Source organism: Amphiprion ocellaris, chromosome 2 (genome assembly GCF_022539595.1).
Source record: "Amphiprion ocellaris isolate individual 3 ecotype Okinawa chromosome 2, ASM2253959v1, whole genome shotgun sequence".
Lineage (NCBI taxonomy): Eukaryota > Metazoa > Chordata > Actinopteri > Pomacentridae > Amphiprion > Amphiprion ocellaris.
The window spans coordinates 14698659-14719058 of NC_072767.1; the positions used below are offsets into that span (position 1 = coordinate 14698659).

Sequence of the window (20400 nt, forward strand, 5' to 3'; positions counted from 1 at the left end):
TGCGCAATTGCGCATGCACGCGCGCAGCTTAGAGGGAACAGTGGTCAACACTGAAGAAAATCAATATCACCAAGGCAGCAGGTCCAGACGGGGTGCCGGGCCGGGTCCTGAAGGCATGTGCAGACCAGCTAGTAGGCGTGTTTACGGACATTTTCAACCGGTCCTTACAGCAGGCTGTAGTCCCCACATACCTTAAATTCACCACTATAGTGCCCGTGCCCAAGAAACAGGCAGTGAAATGCCTGAATGACTACCGCCCAGTTGCCTTGACACCAATAATAATGAAGTGCTTTGAGAGGCTGGTCCTGCATTACATCAAGGACATCATTCCTGCTGATCTGGACATCCACCAGTTGCTTATAGGGCAAACAGATCAACGGAAGACGCCATCTCAACTGCCTGCACACGGCCCTGACCCACCTGGAGGGCCCCAACACCTATGTTAGAATGCTATTTGTTGATTTTACATCAGCATTCAACACCATCTCCCCCCATAAACTGATAACCAAGCTTGGCCATCTGGGACTAGACACCACAATCTGCTCCTGGATCCACAGCTTTCTCACCGGCAGACCACAGAGTGTCAGAGTAGGAGAGGTGACATCATCCACACTCACACTGAGTACAGGTGCACCTCAGGGCTGCGTCCTCAGCCCGGCCCTGTTCACCCTTTTCACACATGACTGTACCTCCATCCACCCCTCCAACACGACAGTAAAGTTTGCTGATGACACCACCATAGTGGGATTAATATCTGACAACAACGAGACCCACTACAGGGAGAAGGTCCAGCACCTGGTCAGCTGGTGCTCTGAAAGTGACCTGGTGATGAATACCATCAAAACAAAAGAGATCATTGTGGACTTGAGGAGAGCCAGAAAAATGCCCCCCCCCCAACCTCTCTGCATAAATGGAGAGGAGGTGGAGAGGGTCAGCAATATCAAGTACCTGGGTCTCCACATCACCAGTGATCTCACATGGACCTCCAACACCTCCCACTTGGTGAAGAAGGCTCAGCAGAGACTTTTCTTTCTGCGGAGGCTGTCATTAAAAACAAAAACCAGCAGACTGCAGAACAGCTTCTTCCCCAGAGCTGTCGCTGCCATCACACCCCCCCACTCATTGCCCCACCACCCAGTCATTCCCCCCTCCCAGTTCATCTATGCAATAAGAACTCTATTTCAACACTGGACCACTTTATCAGCACTGATCACTTTACTTTGTTTGTATATAGTACTTTGATTCTTCTTTTTATTATTTGAGAGTATTTTTAAACTATTTTTATTATTTGCACTGCTGCTAATTGTCACGTTCTTCAGACAAATTTCATTGTACTTCTGAACAATGACAATAAAGGCTCTTTAAGTCTTTAAGAAATGCAAAAAAAAAGTTTAAATCTCATATCTAAATAATCTGGAATATAATTATTAATCAGCTTGATAATTACTTTATATTAACCTTTAATTATTGTCTTCTGTGTTTGAATCTGTTTGAATGAATATGTTGTGATGTAATAAAGAAAAGTACCATGACACTTGTCTGATTGGAATGAAAACACAAAACCTTAAGTTATGTTTAATTTACTTGATCTTAATGAGTGTTTCTAATGTTAATGATACAGACACACAATAGCCTTGTCTGGGTGAATTTGAGATGTAAATCAAAATTTACATTCAGATCTATTTTTTATAAAAGATTCCCTCTCACACTGAGTATAAATTAAGTTTTACCAGGTAGATTTTGCCACACTGGTATACAGAAAAAGCTAATTAAAATAAAACAGGTTCCATTTTGTATATATAAAACATCTTAAGTATTTCAGTAATGGAGATTCAGAGGTAAATACCAAACATATTTGTCATGTGCAATTTAAAGTTCAGCCAGAGGGAGGCAGAGAAACCACAAATAAGAACCTAGTTGTCTTGTGGAGCAGAGTTACATGCCACAAACATTTGGTGTCCAGGAGACTATATTGAGACCTTTCAAAATAAATGCATTGATTTTTTGTTGTGTTTTTAAACACTTCTGTTAAAGATCTCTTGTTGAATTAAGATAAGACACCTGGATTGCCTTCATTTTCTCTGCCATACCGGAATAGAAGTCTGTCTTGGAGCTACACCGCCTGGGCAGATTCTGAATGGTGAACTGGTCTTGCAACATTGCCGCGTTAGTTTCAGGCAAACAAAGCAGAACTCCTTATGACATCGAGGACATATAACATTTTTGCAGTTTTGTCTACTATGTTCTATCTTCATGCCACATGTAGGACAGAGTCGGATAGAGGGGCAGCTGGTGACGCCCGCCACCTCCGGCAGGTCGATGGATTTGCATGTCTGCAGCAGTTGCAGGTCCCTGTTGATGCAGTCATCGTTGCCACAGCGGTCCGATCGAGGAGCTGAGCCCTTCCATGGCTTCTGACACTGCCAGCAGAACTGATAGGTTCCCCCCTGATCAGCTGTGCATATGATACATATGACACACAGGTTGGAAAGATCCTTCCTCTCCATGTTTGTTTTGCACTGGGGACACTGATGGGGGAGAACAGTGAAGAAAAAATAAACATCAGTCCACTTGATTTGGTTTTAATGTTTGAGTCAGAGTAAATCCCTGAAAAGTCAGCATTAATACAACCACAGAGCACTGGACCACTTACTGGCTGAAACTCGCAGTGTCTAGCAGCAGCCATGCGGGCCATGTTGTCCTCAAAGTGCTGCATTTCCTCAACAGATAAATCTGCCAGTCTGGCACCTCTTGGTACGACCACGCCTTATTGCACCTTGTGGTCCCCTCTACCAGTGCAGGGCATTTAAATGTGTAATGCCCCTTAAAACACAAAGAAAAATCATTTTGAAATGACAGAAAGCAATCAAGGGACTTTTTACTTAAGTAGAATATTGAGGTAATTAAGAGATCTGACTCTACTTGAGCATTTCTCTTTCTTGCAAGTTTATACTTCTGTTCTCCTACTTTTCATATACTTTTCACTCCATCAAGGAACACGTTGGAGTTTTGTGGCGATAAGCGTCTGTCTGTCTGTCTGTTCGCAACATTACTCAAAAACCGAATAACGAATTTGGATGAAATTTTCAGGGAAGGTCAGAAATGACACAAGGACCAAGTGATTAGATTTTCGCCTTCTAGTCTGGATCTATGGATTTGTTAAAGACTTCTGTATCATTGCGAGATCGTGGTCACTGTAACTATGATAACAAGTGAACACTACGTCAGTTGCCTGCTGACGATCACAAAATTGCGATCCTACTGCAAATCGACTGCTGTGGACTTATCGGGACTTATCTGTTGGAAATCATACAAGGAACAATTGATTAAATTGTTGGGGTGTTTCCGAGTTCCATCACTTTCCACCGCCTGCTACATATTTAAGTCACGCAATTCGATATCTGTATATAACGTACACATGCATAACACACGCCTGTGCGCAGTGCAAGGTCATTTTTTTTGTCGGAAATGACACAGCGACTCAGAAGCCTTGGTGGAGTACTGCGCTCTCTGAGTATTTTTCTTGTTTTTAAATCTGACCTGGCTTTGGTTTCTGCTTTTATATCTCCTGTCCCTATCTTTGTAAGTGCACAGTTTACATCCCTTTTCAATAAGCTACTTAGTGCTTGTGCTTCCTCTCTTTCTCTGTTTTCCCTCCTTTCTGATTGTCTGTTCTGCCCTCATTGGCTTCACCTGTATCCCGTCTCATCGATGTGTATAATCTTGTCTCTCTTTCGATTCCATTGTGCACATACAGATACTGCATCCATTATACCTGGTCCAGCAGGTTGCGACACCACTGTGTTAGAGATTCAGGAGTGACGGCGTGGCCGCAGGACATCTCTGCTCTGAGAGAGTCATCATCTGAGGCTGAGGTGGGCAAAAGCAAATATCAGCTACATTACTTGGTAATATGCAGTTCATACAGCTGTGAGTTCATGAAAATATGAGGAGACAATTACAGAGGAAGGGGAAGAAAAACTACTGAAACTGTTGTTTGTAGCATTTTTCTGTTCAGTGAAAAAGAAAAAGAATCTTACAAATTGGATCCAAGTCGTCCCTCCTGGTGACAAACTTGAGGGTGGTATCTAGTGGGTCATAGCCCTTCATCTCTGGTAGGCCCTGAATGCTCATGTTCTGTGTGAAAAAAAAATCTGAAACCATGAATACTGAAAAATAAGATTTACAGAAACACTTTATTGAAATAGTCCATAGTATATTTTGTAACTCCCATTTTTGTTCTTTGTATTAGGTAGATTTGGACCATCAGTTTGCCTTAGGTTTTGGAGCAGTTCTTATAATTTGGTGGCTTTGATTGATGTAAACAGGAAGTATAACGCTTCTATTGAGAAAGTCTGTGGGTTACCACATGAGCTCTGTTTTATGTTCTGTAATGCTTCGACAAACTGCCACCATTAAAAGTATGCAGAATTAAAACAGACAGACACTTTATTTATCCCCTTCAGGCAATTCTAGAAATCCAGGAGCTCACACACGCTACATTCAAGGTAGATAAGGAGACAATATACACCGATCAGCCACAACATTATGACCACTGACAGGTGAAGTGAATAACATCAATCATCTTTTTATAATGAAATGTTCTGCTGGGAAACCTTGAGTCCTGACATTCATGTGGATGTTTGACATGTACCACCCACCTAAACATGGCAGGTCCAGCAACTCACCCAACCACCCATGGCAACAGCAGTCCTTGATGCCAGATGTCACCCTCAGCAGGACAATGCACCCCGACACACCACAAAAACTGCTCAGGAGTGACCCGGGGAACACAACAGAGCTAAGATGGTCACCCGGGTTCCACACTCCCCAGATCCAGATCTTACTGAGCATCTGTGGGATGTGCCAGGATAAGCCTGATCTAGTTAGGTTCCACCCTGCAACCCATAGGACCCACAGAATTCACTGCCACCATCCCGGTACTACAGGACATCCCAAGAGGTCCTGGGTCCATGCCCCACTGGGTTCAAGTGGTCACAATGTTATGCCTGATTGGTGTATAAAAGAATGTGCAAATCGTGTTGGTTGAAGAAACAGGTGCCAAAAATGCAGGTATTTATAATAAAATAGAGTATTAGAAAAGTCCAGAAGCTTAAAATGTGAAGATAGAAATAGAATAGAAATAGAACATACGCTAGGATATACAGACAGCTATCACTGCATTACTTTGACAAAGATGATAGATTAAAAAAGATTTAAGACAAGTCTTGAAGATAAATATACTTAATGTTCTGATTTACAAGCGCAACAGACATCATAGACAATGATATCTTTGGAAACTACATCACATTGAACCTAATGATACAATATCTTTTAAAGCATTCATATCCTTATACTTTTTGGACGTTTTATTGCATCCTAATTGTATTTTAAATTAATGAAAGTGGCATTTTTCTTCATCAATTAACCCTAAATAGCCTATAATGACAAAATGAAAGCATATATTTGTTAATTTTACCAAATTTATTAAATATCAAGGATTTTCCATTTACAAAACTATTCAGACTCTTTGCTGTGGCTCTAAATTGCAGTCAGCTGTGTCCTGCTTGCTTTGCTCCTCCTTGAGATCTTAGCTGCCACCTGTGGCCGCTTGATTTGATTGGACAATTTAGAAAAAGCTCACACCTGTGTATATAAGGCCACATTCAGCTATGGCGTCCAGGGAACTGTGGTGAGATTATAAACTATACTTAAAGCTTTCAGTATTTCCTGGAGTAAACAGTTTCTTAATAACTGTGAAATGGGATAAATTTGAATCAGATGAGCAACATCTCTTTTAAACTCTTAAAACATTCTTTTATCATAAAGCCTTTATGATTGCATGATCATAGTGGTCTCTATTTTCATGCTCTTCAGCTGTTTATTTTTCACAGATTTTTTTTATCAAGAGTTAATAGTCTTCTTAAATGTTTGCTTTTGTAAAGAAGTTTTGTTCAGAGAAGTGCCACATGAATATAATCTAAATTACTTTCATTTTGTCATTATGGGTTACAAATTGTAGAATAATAAGTAAAAAAATCCACTTTTATTCATTTAAAATTGAATTTACTACACAATAATTTCTGGAATTGAGTGAATGCTTTCTGAAGAGACTGTTAAAAATGGACTGGTTTACTAAATGTGGTTTAAAAACCTCTGACCTGAGGAGGTTTAGATAAACTGCTGGTAAAAACAAGTATCATGGCAGCCATCAGCTGATTTTATGAGCACCAGTAACTGATACTTCAGGAAACTTCCAGCTGATTCTCGTCCAAAACAAGTGAAGCTACTTTCATTTATGAGATTATTATGGCCAAGTTCAGTTTAACACCTGGTAGAAAAATTACCAAAAAAAAAAGACAGGAAATATCCATTTTCCCTCATTTTTGCACTAGTTCAAATCAGTAACTTTGGCTGAATAGTACATGTAGTTTAAAAGCAGATGGGACATAATAATAGATTTAAATGAAGAAATGTCATCTTACCTCTGGGGCACAGCTTCTATCTCTGTAGTTTTATCTTTGTGTTCAACCAAAAGCAGATCAGTCATATCTGAAGCCAGTTCTGGAGGATTATTTTTGCGTAAAATCGAAACTTTTGGAGAGCCGTCGCACCGGTGTTCCAGTTTGACTGGTGATCAGGTTAACTGGCGATAGTTTCCGTCTCCAGATGTTTCGTCCGCAGATTCGTCACGATCAGACCTGGATTTACGTGAAATAAAGATACCAGATAAAGAAGACCTCACCAAAAAACGTCGGCATCACTACTTAACAAAGTCTATATCCATGTAAATATGAACTACAGACAGTAAAAAGAAATGTGCGGGCCGAAATAAAAAACACGTATTTTTCAAGTATGGTGAGAGGATTCGAAACCACGTAATCCAGCGATAAAATTACGAGACCATCGTTTTACTCATTGTGCTACCGATCAGCTCTACAAACATTCTGCTTCATCCATATAGATCACTGTCATCCTGCCAGGTGTTTAACACTACGCAGCACAACATCAGCTTGATTTCCAAAAATACATCCGAACAAACTGAGACCACGTTGTTTAAACTAGTCACTCAGACAACAATAAAAACTCGTTCAGTCATCCATGTCCTAACCGTCATTTCAGAGCACTTTAACCGTTGGCAATATATATATATATATATATATATATATATATATATATATATATATATATATATATATATATATATATATATATATATATATATATATGTATATATATGTATATATATATGTATATATATATGTATATATATGTATGTATATATGTATGTGTATATATGTATGTATATATATATGTATATATATGTATATATATGTATATATATGTATATATATGTATATGTATATATGTATATATGTATATATATGTATATATATGTATATATATATATATATATATATATATATATATATATATATATATATATATATATATATATATATATATATTTTATATATATATATATATATATATATATTTTTTTTTTTTTTTAAACGAAGTAAAGGGATTCGATGTGGTCAAAACAAACAATGGTTTATTCGTTCTACACAATGAGCCATGAGCACCTATTGCATGTATTGAAGTAGACTACAGTCATATATGAACGTTACAACTACAGATATTCCTGTTGGACTCTGAAGATATTGTGCTGCCATATTTGTATATTTAGCCTATATGTACTCTAAGGTGGATTAGGAACATGTCATTAAATCAAATACTGTCAATCACCACAATTCACACTAGTCTTCCTCTGTGACATCTTTAAAAGTATCTTCTGCCATTTCTAAACCAGCCAGGGTGTTTGGGAAGACACAAATATATTGTTTGTTTTGACCAGGTCGGATCCCTTTACTTCCTTTTGAAAAAAAAAAAAACAAAAAACAAAAAAAAAAGTATTGTCAGCGGTTAAAGTGCTCTGAAATGACGGTTAGGACGTGGATGACTGAACGAGTTTTTATTGTTTTCTGAGTGACTAGTTTTGACAACGTGGTCTCAGTTTGTTCCGATGTATTTTAGCAAATCAAGCTGATGTGCTGCGTGTTGTTCTGATGGGAGGCTGCTGAGGGTCTGAGTGTTTCTGAGAACAAACCCGAGTTAAACCTGAAGTTCTGCTCTGGATCTGTTCCACTGAACACACAAACTAACACACAACACAGCAGCGGACGTGCTTTCATGTTGTGGGTTTTCTTGGTGAGACAATAAATAGTTTTCTGACCCGTTGTTAACTAGGAAGCCTGTGTTAAGTTGTGATTATCCCCAGCTGACATGGACGTGTTTCCTGAACAATCACCAGGTGTTAAACACCTGACAGGATGACAGTGATCCATATAGATGAAGCAGAATGCTTGTCGAGCTGATTGGTAGTATAATGAGTAAAACGGTGATCTCATAGTTTTTTCGCTGGATTACGTGGTTTCGAATCCTCTCACCGTACTTGAAAAATACGTGTTTTTTATTTCGGCCCGCACATTTCTTTTTACTGTCTGTAGATGATATTTACATGGATACAGACTTTATTAAGCAGTGATGCCGACGTTTTTCGACGACGTCTTCTTTATCTGGTATCTTTATTTCACGTAAATCCAGGTCTGATCGTGACGAATCTGCGAACGAAACATCTGGAGACGGAAACTATCGCCAGTTAACCTGATCACCAGTCAAACTAGAACACCGTTCGTCACCAAACACTGCTGCGTTCCTTGGCAGAGTAATTCATCTAATTTACCTTCATTCTTTCAGTGTTCACAACAGATCTGGATGCAACAGCTTCCTTCGCGGTGATTTGTCTGGTCTGTGGTCCGCTTTCATGAAGAAGATCAGGGAATAGTTTTGCATTGTTTGCAGTAATTTTTGTTGGTAAGTGAGAGACATTTGTATCGCACGACTGGATTTTCAAACCATAAACAAGGAAGTGAATTCGGTGACGTATGTGCATTACGTTTGAGCTGGGGACTGCTATGATTGGTGTAACTCATGGGAGGCTGGCCAAAATTGCGGAAAAGTTGTGATGATTGGACAAAATAGCAAGGTCGTGCAGCATTCGTGGAGATTGGTTGAATTCACGTGCGATCGCAACACCGCAAATTCCTGGAGGGACTGATTTTACTTAAAAATTTAATTTAAATTGATTTTTTTCAGCATTTGTCTGGACTTAAAATTTATACTTAGCTAAATGTCTTTATTACAAAACAAATCTGTTCAAATGGGTAATTACAACTTAGTAGTGTGAAATAAAATGAATTACAATAAAATGCAATGAAATTCAATTCAATTCAATTATTAAATGAAAATGGTCCAAAACAGTGATTCTCATCCTTTATTGTTCGAGACTCTTTAAAACTAACAAATATCAACTCTGTCTTATTGTACTTTTGGTAGCTTTCTAGTGGATATGAATCATTTGTCCTGTTCAGACTGTTTAATTTTCTATTCAAGAGAGTGTATTTCACAAGTAAAATATTTATCATTTTTAGTGTCTTCTACCATTGATGACTTTAGTCATTAAATTGTCACATTCTACATATCTTGAAAAGGAAACATTTCCAGCAGTAATGGAAGGTTTAATAAATGCAGTAATACCAAATCAAACCACTAGATGTCAGTGTAACTTCACAGTTATGGCACACACTGCAGGCACAATTTTCTGCTTCACACTGAAAATGCTATAATGATTTTATAACATGTAATATAAGCTGGTGTCGTCTAAAATCCTGTGTCATAAAACAAATCCACATTTCTCTTGAGTCTGCTCTCACTTATGAAATGTAACAGTTGCAATATGTAAAAATGTATTTACTTAAAAACCATCATGTTGGATGTTGGTTATAAAAAGAAAAAAAAGCCTGTTAGTACTGCTTTGTGTCAGCATGAGCTCTTTGGAGGAGTAGAGCTCAGCTGAGTCTTAGTTTGGAGCACAGTGAATATTTATGGACATAAATGGTGCAATTGTGTAATGCTTTGAGAACTCTTCTGGTCTTAACAGCATGTGGATACAACTAGTGACTTTCATAATGTCTGTTTTTCTAGGGAACCTTAATTCATTATTTCATCGATAAGTGTTTAATTTATTTATTTTTTTGATAATAACCACGTTGTGGGTGGCTGAATCCACCTAAATCTAAAAAAGGCCAGGCAGTCTATCAGAGTTCATTCATTTCCATTAATCAGAATTAAAGGCAAAAATATCACAGAAGCAAATCTCAAAACCTCAAAAGATAAAAACACAATTGTTAAATAAACTATCCTACCAAAGAAAACAGAAACACATGAAAACATAGCTGCAAGCAGCCATGAATAACTAGGGCAAAGTCACCATGGCAACTTGATCTGTTCATGGTAAAAACATGACTGTAAGCACTGATATTATAAAACTGTTTTATGTCAACTAACCAAATATTGTGTGGATGTGATATTATGGGTCAGTCTGTGTCATTTCACATAGTGGTGTCAATAAGTAAACTCTGTACAAAATCTGAGACGGTAGAGCAGCATAGTTCCTGAATTCATGTCGGACTGGATGCAGACTCACCCATACATGAGGTCATGTCCTGTTTTGGTGGTTTTCATGCTATGGACAAGATGATAAATTCTGAGTTCAGGTTCTGCAAGACCAAAAGGTTATAGATAGACAGTGTTTATACTGGCACATTACTTTCTGTATTTGACACTGACAACTTGAATGCAACATGGTGGCGACAAAATTTCGTCAACCTGGAAGGTCCATTCCAGTCAATGGACTCTCCCTAGATATCAAGACTTTTCAAAGGTCAACACATCATATAAAGAAATAAATAATGTGCTTTTGTTTATTGCAGTCCAAAGGTCCAAACTGGTCATTAGTAGTAATTAGCTGTAATATGTGTATTTAAAGACAATCATGTAAAATACTACCTCACATTTGCTCCATGCTCTGCACACTGTGCAATACAACACCTCCAAAATTGGTGTACTCACACATTGTACAGCACACATTGCATTATGCACTCACCTCCACAGTTTGAAAGGCCAAAGGTTAGCACAATGTTAGCATTTAGCACTATTAACCAAAACACTTGAAAATCAAAACAAAGGTGAACTTTAAAGCTGCATTCATTGAATCTTGGTCATTATGGGGCAGTAATACTCATCACACATGCATGGGTACAGTTTTATCACCTTATGCATGTTCTGATGCAGGCATGGAGCCATTTTACTATTCATTTGCAGCTGTGTTTCTGTCCATCCACTCTTCTGGCTCTGGCTTGGTCTCCAACAGCTCCAGCTCCTGGGTGTTGATCAAATGTTTTTCTAGAAAGCGCTTTAAAATTACCTTTAAAATTTAATTGTGAAAGTATTTTCCTCTCATATTTACGGTTCATCTTGGAAACCTAATGTACTCTATAGCCTATTTGTGACATGTCCACTGCAACGCTGTTCACTGTATGTCAAAACTTACAAAATCCCAAACGAGTATTACAGATGGTAAGGATAAATTCAGTTTTAAAATATAAATGTCAAAGAGTTGCCATGGAGAAGAAGGCAGCATTGTGAGATGTTCATATGGATCAGAGCTGGGGACCCGCTGTTGTCCACCTAATAATGGCTCCACTCTACACTGATGAAATCTGAATATACAAACTAGACATTTAGCCACATTTTGGAGTCTGCCTGCTGTACCAAAGCAATCATACTGGCAAATTTTAACATTTTAATGAGAACAAATTATATAACCAGCACCATCATTGTAATCAATGTCATTATTACTTAACTCTATAGGGTTATGCATTATCCCGCTGTCTGTTTGGTTCAACAAGCAGCAGTGGTGGAGCTCCAGCCTGGTAGCAGCTTTGCTGTCATTTATTACCTGCTGTTGATGGCCAGTACAAATAGTGTCCAAGGTAATAATAAAGTTTTACAGCGCTTCCCATTACGTTAATGCTGTCACATCATCTCTTGTGCTTCCTGTTTCCTAGAAAGCTCTTCGTTCACATGATAGGGGACAAAAGCCATGAGGAGAAGGGTGATATCATTGTCTGAGTTCTTTATGACACAGAGCACAGCAGTTTCCTTGGTGAAAAACAGTTCAGCACAATATCATCCACACAATGCCTCATAGCAGAAAGCAAATACATCATTGCCATTTCCATATCAGATAATGATGATTAAACCTGTGGATTCTGGATATTTGCACAACTACGTGCAGACTTCACCTGGCTTTATATTTACATTTGATGCTGCATATATGTCACTAGGGTAAATGAGAGACTAAAAATAACCATGTTACAGGTTTAAACTGTCCTAATGACCGTGAAATGTTTGTTTTCTGTTTTTGCTCCTGTGCTGCAAGTATGTATGTGGCTCTGCTTAGCAACCCATCTAGTATCCAACAGAGGAAAATAATATTTAAAGCATGAATTTGTTCAATAAAGACAATACATTTCACCTTTTTTTAACCACACTTTATTTTTCAAACAATTTAGTTTATTTTCTGCTACGTAAAAAAAACGATAACAGTGATATAAATAATATAATACAAATTGAATTGCACATTATTTTCATATTGGTTTGATAGAAAAGTAACAAATATACTACAGGCAAATAAATACAAATAAATACAAATTCATCAAGTACCATACATGCCTGTTCACAAACAGTGTACAACTCTGACAGAGGGACATTACACATCACAACCATAAAAGTTTGCCCGAAGGCAAAGAAAAGTGCATTTTTCACATCTACTGCCCTCCTGTTTGTCATTCAGTCACTTTAGAATAAGTTTTTCTTTGCTGCCCAAACTCCATCTGTACTTACACAACACTGCACTTTAAGGCATCAACCTTCAACTTTTCCTTCATTTTACTTTTCTCTCCAGTCTTTTCTCATCTCTGAAGAGACAGAATCTACAGAATATCCTCATGCACTGCTTCTCTCACGACGATCTGTGCATCTGCGACAGTGTCGGCACCGGCTTCATACTGCAGCACTTCGTGCCAAACATCTCTTGCTTTCTCAAATCTTAAGGCGATCACTAACAATCCCTTGTAGGCTCGTGGACAGACTTCACACCTTCTTCTCCTGCTGGGGGTGCTTGTCGGCCTTGGTGCTGGGCTTGGCTTGGCACACTAGATCCCTGTAGGCTGGAGAACGGAGGAAGCGAGGGTAGCAGTCTTTGGCCATGAGCATGTAGATCCTATGCTGAGCCAGGTCGAAGCAAGACGATGAGGGGGTCAGCATGTTGGCTTTAGTGATGTCACGGGTTTCATGGTCAATGTTAATCTATAAAATGAACAAAAGGACACAACATATTAGAAGGAGTTTTATTTTTGTCTTTTTGGAAAAGGATAATAGCTATAAGTCTTTCTTTGAGATGTGGTGTGTTCTTACCTCCCGGGGAGCTTCACTGCCAATGAATTCATCATAGATCTTCCGAGCTTTAGCGGGTAGTTTAGCAGGACACTTGGTATTCCTGTAATCCTCACAAGCAAAGTAGAACGCAATGTTCTCCTCGCTGAACTCAGAGACCAGGAAGGTTGTGAAGGCACACAGTCCATCTGAGGAAAGAGATGAAATTTGATTACTAATTGTACATAATGGGCCCGCAGGGGCTGCACTGATAAGTGCCTGTATGTGTGCAGTTTACTGGCATTCAAAGTCACCTTCTTGGTGGTAATATGCATTTTCAAAAGGTTTACTTACATTTGCTGGACAGGAGTTTTTCAAAAGACTCTTTCCACCTATGGCATTCCTCCAGGGTTGGCCTGAAAATAGATGAAGTACAATTAGATTGAACCTGGAATTTTATAAAAACAAAACAAAAAAAACTGTCACAATAATCATACATTGTTGTTATATATTGTAAGAGTGATGCTTACTTATTTTTTCCTATTTTGCAACAGGGTAGATTCCAGTTGGGTTTTTGCAAAAAGCTTCCCAGTCTTGCTTTCAGCTCTTTGGCCCTAAAAGAAAAAGACAACAGGTTAGATTTATTTTTAACAAGACCACGTGTGCATCCCCACTGGCAAGCCATCAGTAAAAGCACTAAATAAATCCACACTGATGGCAAAGTCTACATTTTACATAACCTAGAACTGACACGGCTTAAGCTCAAATCCTCACACACACAGATGCACAGTGATAAAGCAGCAGAGCCGTCTTCCATGTCATATAATCCAAATCCCCAAACATCTGTAGTGTGAGTGAGTGCAGAGAGCCTCGTGTACCTTTCCAAGCAGGTAGGCAGTGATGCTAGTCCTTTACACATAGCAGCAGGTTGGAGTTGGTCTAAGGTGGTGTCTTGGTCAGATGGTGCTTTATATCCTTCAGTAAAACTCAGTGGAGAGCAAGATAGTCTGCGTCTGAACGGAGCCAGAACAGAGGTTTTATAGTCCTACCTCCCCTGCCTCTGATGTGTCATCAGCCCTCTCAGCCAATCGCAATGAGTAAAGACAGAGAGGATGAGAGAGAGAGAGAGAGAGAGAGAGAGAGAGAGAGAGAGAGAGAGAGAGAGAGAGAGAGAGAGAGAGAGAGAGAGAGAGAGAGAGAGAGAGAGAGAGAGAGAGAGAGAGAGAGAGAGAGAGAGAGAGAGAGAGAGAGAGAGAGAGAGAGAGAGAGAGAGAGAGAGAGAGGATGAGAAATGATGAAGTCAGAAAATGGGGAATATATACAAGGACGAGGCTGGGAAAAACCAAAACACTGTGACTCTTTTCGTGTTTGGTTTTCACACTTCTCTTTCAAAACAGCTTATTTACATTCATCAGTGAGTATAGAGCAAACATATATCTAGTGCATACATGAAAAATCCCTGTACTGTATATATAAAGTGTTAAGTTTGCACACAGATACAGGGAGGTCAACTTTTAGCTATTCTGAATTAGAATTACCTTCAAAGTGTTCTTAAACTTTTCCACTTGTCTGGGTTTCTCACAGTTCTGTCACAGCCCTGAGTTCAACATCAACTGAATGTAGTTCTTCAGTGATACATTTGTCTTTTGATATAATGCATTCCTCACATTTATTCTTTCATGAGCATGTTTTTGTACCTTTTAGCTTTAAATTTGTCATGTATATACATCTTACTAAACAAAGCTAGCTCTTAGTAAGTGTCCCCTGTAGAAATAGTGTGCTATGATGCACACTACTGTTCAAAAGTTTGGGGTCAGCCAGGCAATTTCATGTTTTCCATGAAAACCCACACTTTTAGTCACGTGTTAACATAATTGCACAAGGGTTTTCTAATCATCAATTAGCATTTCAACACCATTAGCTAACACAATGTAGCATTAGAACACAGGAGTGATGGTTGCTGGAAATGGGCCACTGTAACCCTGACAGGCAATGACAGGCAGTCACTGAAACAATCAGGTCCAGTTAGACAAAACTGCAATGACTATCAATTACTAAAAGGGCTTAAATAATATTCACATTGCCTGGACTGATTTATCACTAAACATAACACTGCCAGAAGGAGGAGTGTTAAAACTGTAATGGTGTTAACTACCCACACTAAACTGATCCCACTTAACAAGCACTTAAAGCTACCTGCAAGTAATTACTCATTTAGCAAAACCAGCTGCAGTCAATAAAAATAAACCACCTTTAGGATGAGTGAACATGACTCATAGTTGTTTGTACGAAGCAGAAATGACCAACTGCAGTGGATACTGATATATAGATGTATTACTTTATGGTACTGAACTCTACTGTATCACAAACTTTAAGATGAGACATGATGGGGAAAAAAAGCAAGTGAAATGCTTTTAGTAATATCAAGCACAGATCATAGATATTCAGTTGCTCTTGACTGGCTTTAATTGAACATTAAAACAGCAAGTGCTACTGGTCCTTTTGAACATCCTGTATTGTTAAATTGCTTCTCGACAGCTCCTTTGTGTTTACCACTAGAAGCCCATGAAGCTGGGACAAAAAACAATCACACTCTTTATGGGCCTGATAAAGGTGATATTTTCAGGGAATGATGGGAAGGAAACATGGCATTCACTCCCTTTAATTATATTACTGTAAGCAGGCTGGTTGCACAGCTGGACGCAATAAAGCCCAAGTGTAACTGTTTCCCATATGGTGAGCTGTAAGTTCCTTATCTAGGATTTGTTTGTCATATAATTCAGATTGAAGGAAGAGTAGATAATCCAAGATAGTACATGACTGAAGAATGATGATGACTAACACATAACTTGCACTCCTTGAGTGTAGCCTTCAGTGGGCCATGTTTCCAGAGCAGAGGGGTTCGTTGATTAAAGCAAGCACGCCACAGAAATCACTCACAATATTAGCTGTTTGTTTGCTGCATGCAGTACAGTTGAAATTCAAAGAAAAAACATAACCCAGAGCCACTGAGCTGGTGTTTGAATAAGGAACTAAACAACAGTGAAAACACTGTATTGCACCAGTTACGTAAGGTTACTGCCAGAGGCGTTTCGAGGAATTTAGGGCCAACAGGGCTGCGTGACAAATGAAATAACCTCAGGTAATGGGACCTTAACATGCATCTAACAGTAAATAAGCTCTTAGTGAAATGTCAGTGGTTTTATGAAGAAATCATGATGCAAAATTGTCATTTAACATCACTTCCTCAAAGGCAGACAGACTCACAAAGGCAGGTTTTGAAACCACTTTAGATAAAACTGATTACACAAAGATGGACATTTAATTGCCAGGATAGTGTTTTATTGTGTAACAAGGAGTAATTACTTGTCAGAGTGTATTTTGATTGAACATATTACACTACATCACCTGCTTATAAAGAACTGATAGCAGTAAAGATATAATGTCACATAATAGCATGAATTAACTAGAAAAGCACTCAGAGAGTGCAGTACTCCACCAAGGCTGTTCATTCCCCCATATGGCATTGTCAGAAATGGAGCATTTTTTTTTAAAGAAATGCATCATTTGTTTATTAGTTATTGAAGATCAGAAATCACAGCACCACAGGATATGGCCATTTAATTTAGATGTACCCACAAACAAAATGACCTTACGCTGAGCACAGGTGTGTGTTATGCATGTGTACGTTATGTACTGATACCAAATCACGTGACCTAAATATGTAGCAGGCAGCGGGAATTGATGGGACTCAGAAACACCCCCACAATTTAATCAGTTGTTCCTTGTATCATTTCCAATGGATAAGTCCTGATAAGTCCACAGTGGTGGATTTGTAGTAGGATCACAATCATGTGATCGTCAGTAGGCAGCTGACGTAGTGTTCACTTGTTGTCATAGTTACAGTGACACCGTGACGCTATCTCACAATGATCCAGAAATCTTTAACAAATCCATGGATCCAGACTATAAGCCGTATCACTGCCAAAATCTAATCACTTAGTCCTTGCGTCATTTCTGACCTTCCCTGAAAATTTCATCCAAATCCATTAGTCTGTTTTTGAGTCATGTCATCGAACAGCGACTTTCTGGAACAGATGCAGAAGATATCAGACATGAGCTACACAGGCAGTAATGTTAGCAGTTTGTAAGTAGAATAAAAGTTTTTTTTGTTTAAGATTTGTCATCCTTTAGAAAATGGGCTAAATTAGGTTACCATGGAAATGATAGCTTTGGTCATTTTTTTAAACACTTTATCAACCATATATGTTTTCCTGACAACTGACCTTTTCCACGTGAGTAAACACTGTATCCTCTCAGATACAGATGTAAGAGCAGAGTGATGTTAGACGACTGAAAATCTCCTAGCAACAGCAATCAGCATGTTTTTTTCCCCTTTATTCATCACAATCTTTTCTCAACCTTCAGTCAACATGTATATTGGACACAGCTCATCCAGACCTTAAACGGAGATGGATGATCAGAAAACGCTAATACTGCACATATTTAGTTCACCGAGACACAAGTGTCAATTTGGCAGGCACTGACGAAACCATGAATTTTAAATCATGCTTAAGATATTTTAGTCCAAACAAAGGACATCCCGAGGCTAAAAGGAAGTCCTGCAAATGAGACTGCCTGTGAGACACTAGCATTATAGCAAGAAAGCTCACAGTGTACCAAGGCCAGACAGTACAGATTAGGTTAAGTCAGCTAATACAGAGTGGTTGGCTAAGGCTGGGAGGGAAGATGACTGCAGTGGGATTACCTAACCTGTTCAGATTCATTGTTCTGGGGAGGATTTAATCACGCCATTTGCTGCCATCAAGGAACAAAGGTTTGCCTGAAAAGCCTGGGGGAACCCAGCCACCCACTCACCTACTCATGCCCTTGTACTGTGATGTCAGCACACTGCAATCAGTCCCAGTGACACAACCGGAAATGAGAGAATGAAAGAGTGACGGTAATAAAAACCATATTGTTTAAACTAACATTGTACAAGGGTGTTTCCGGGAGGTGGGAAGTCACTGTGGTTGGAGCTGGCTGATGCTAAGGCCTCATATATTGTAAGTGTGTACTTCAAAACTTGATTAGAAATACTTGAAAAAAAATCTATATTTGACCCTACTAGGGTTTCACCAGAAGCATAAACATACTGCCTATTAAGTCAGATATTCCTCAAAAAATGTGTTTCATATCATTCCATTTATTATTTTAAGTTATCTTTTATACTTTTTAAGAAATTATAATATTTGTATTACCACCCCATGCTTCCATAAGTGGGTTAAAAATGACCTGCATGCATTTCCCATAGAATTTCATGGAAACCTGAGATTCTTATCAATTGTGGCTGTCAGGAATATATTTACTGTGGACCACACACACTGTGTCAGAAGTGTCATCAATCAGGAAGATTATTTTGCACAGCAAGACCTGATACATGTATTATCTACCTGTTTTACCTCAGAAAAAATAATGTCATCAAATTCATATTTTTCAACATTTATGACCCTTGTGTGAAAGAGTTTGTTTATTACTATGTATCATCAAATTAGCCTACTCTATAGTTAGCGAACACCAGCTAGCTAACTAAGCTAGCTAGCATCTGTATCTGTCTATGTATTGTGTGTGTGTGTTTGTGTGTTTGTGTGTGTGTGTGTGTTTGTGTGTGTGTGTGTGTGTGTGTGTGTGTGTGTGTGTGTGTGTGTGTGTGTGTGTGTGTGTGTGTGTGTGTGTGTGTGTGTGTGTGTGTGTGCATTTATTTATAAAGCTACAAAATATTTGATAGGTTTGCATGTCAAACATGAAATCATTCTTGTGTGGACAAAAATATAATAAACTATAATATAAATGATTATTCTTAACAAAAATTATGGCATAAAAACACACTGATTCTTATATGGGTTATTTTTGACCTGTAACTATGGAAGAGCGTCCAATCACTCGTGCATGTAAGGGTTAAAAAAAAGGTTTCCTGCAGACAGACTTGCTGCACAATGAAGACAGTGATACTCACAGTAATGAGACTGACTAGAGGTTTTTCTTCGAATGTCCAAAGGTCTATTTATTGTCACGTCCTAGTTTACAAGTGGTTTGTGAGAGTTCTTCCATCCCAGAAGGGTGCTGACATTATTCATAAGCTAGATGACTAAACATTTTAATTATTTTCTGATTGTGTTTTTGGCTATTTTCCCCTTGGGACAGTACATATGAAAAGTGCTGACCCTCTTTGAAAGTTTTCCCCTTTTGCTGCTTTTCAACAGTGACTCAAGATCAACATTATTTGGCTTTATTTTTTTAAAACAAGAATTTACAACAAAAGACTCTTTCATGTCAATGTGAAAACAGGTTTCTACAAAGGAATGTAGAAATGTATTGTAGTAACTCCTTGCTCTAAGTACACCAATCCATGATGTAGTTCTATCCAGGAGTACTGATTCACCAGTGACTGGACCTTCCAGATGCAGATGTCTTTATACTACAGTCACTTAAGATGCATTCACTGCACTTAGATGAGCTCTGTTTCACTAATTGTGCGACTTCTAGCATCAGTTAGCTGCACCTAGGCAAATCCCTTCGCAATCCCTTATTTTATTTTTTAATTGACATTAATTTGTATAAATCAAATTTCACTTTGGCACAAAATAGTGTTTTTATCAAATTTGTGTCAAAAAAGCCAAAAAAACCTTAATTATGACATTGAAATTATTCAGTGTCAAAAAGCAATGAAAGGAGAAAACTTCCAAGAGGGGTGATTACTTTGCATAGGCACAGTAAGAAACTGATCATAACTCCCAGGCTGTGCCGTTTAATCAGTGCTCTTCTGTCTCGGTGCTTTCCCTGTATGCAGTGTCTTGCTTTGGGTTGAATGCAGCTACTATTTGATAAGTCACGGTTCAGTGAGAGACAAAGAGCTAACGGGAAGATTTACCTTTGTTAGTTATATTACTGTAAGTCACACCATTCACAAACAGAGCTAATCAGTGGGTGAGCAATAACAGCAGAGTATTCTGTTTACACTTTTAATCTGGTCATGTCGTGAGGAGGCTCCTGGTCACT

At 38.6% G+C, this 20400-nt stretch overlaps 1 protein-coding gene and 1 pseudogene across 1 annotated transcript; both read right to left on the reverse strand.

The window, feature by feature from the left end:
* Window positions 1–2067: 2067 nt before the first annotated feature.
* Window positions 2068–8910, reverse strand: LOC118469110 (uncharacterized; annotated as a pseudogene).
* Window positions 8911–12423: 3513 nt separating this feature from the next.
* rgs16 (regulator of G protein signaling 16) lies at window positions 12424–14367 on the reverse strand. Its single transcript, XM_023294604.3, has 5 exons — window positions 14220–14367; window positions 13872–13955; window positions 13696–13757; window positions 13384–13550; window positions 12424–13275 (listed from the first exon to the last, which is right to left on the reverse strand). Exons 1-5 carry the CDS (start codon window positions 14258–14260, stop codon window positions 13060–13062), a joined length of 570 nt encoding a protein of 189 aa, XP_023150372.1. The 5' UTR covers window positions 14261–14367; the 3' UTR covers window positions 12424–13059.
* Between the last annotated feature and the right edge of the window lie 6033 nt (window positions 14368–20400).

Coding starts and splice junctions, on each gene's coding strand:
- rgs16 (XM_023294604.3), bottom strand. CDS start 14,260: ATGTGTAAAGGACTAGCATCACTGCCTACCTGCTTGGAAAG. Junction 13,758..13,871: donor TGCAAAATAGGAAAAAATAA/GTAAGCATCACT, acceptor ATCTATTTTCAG/GCCAACCCTGGAGGAATGCC. Junction 13,551..13,695: donor AAAACTCCTGTCCAGCAAAT/GTAAGTAAACCT, acceptor CTCTTTCCTCAG/ATGGACTGTGTGCCTTCACA.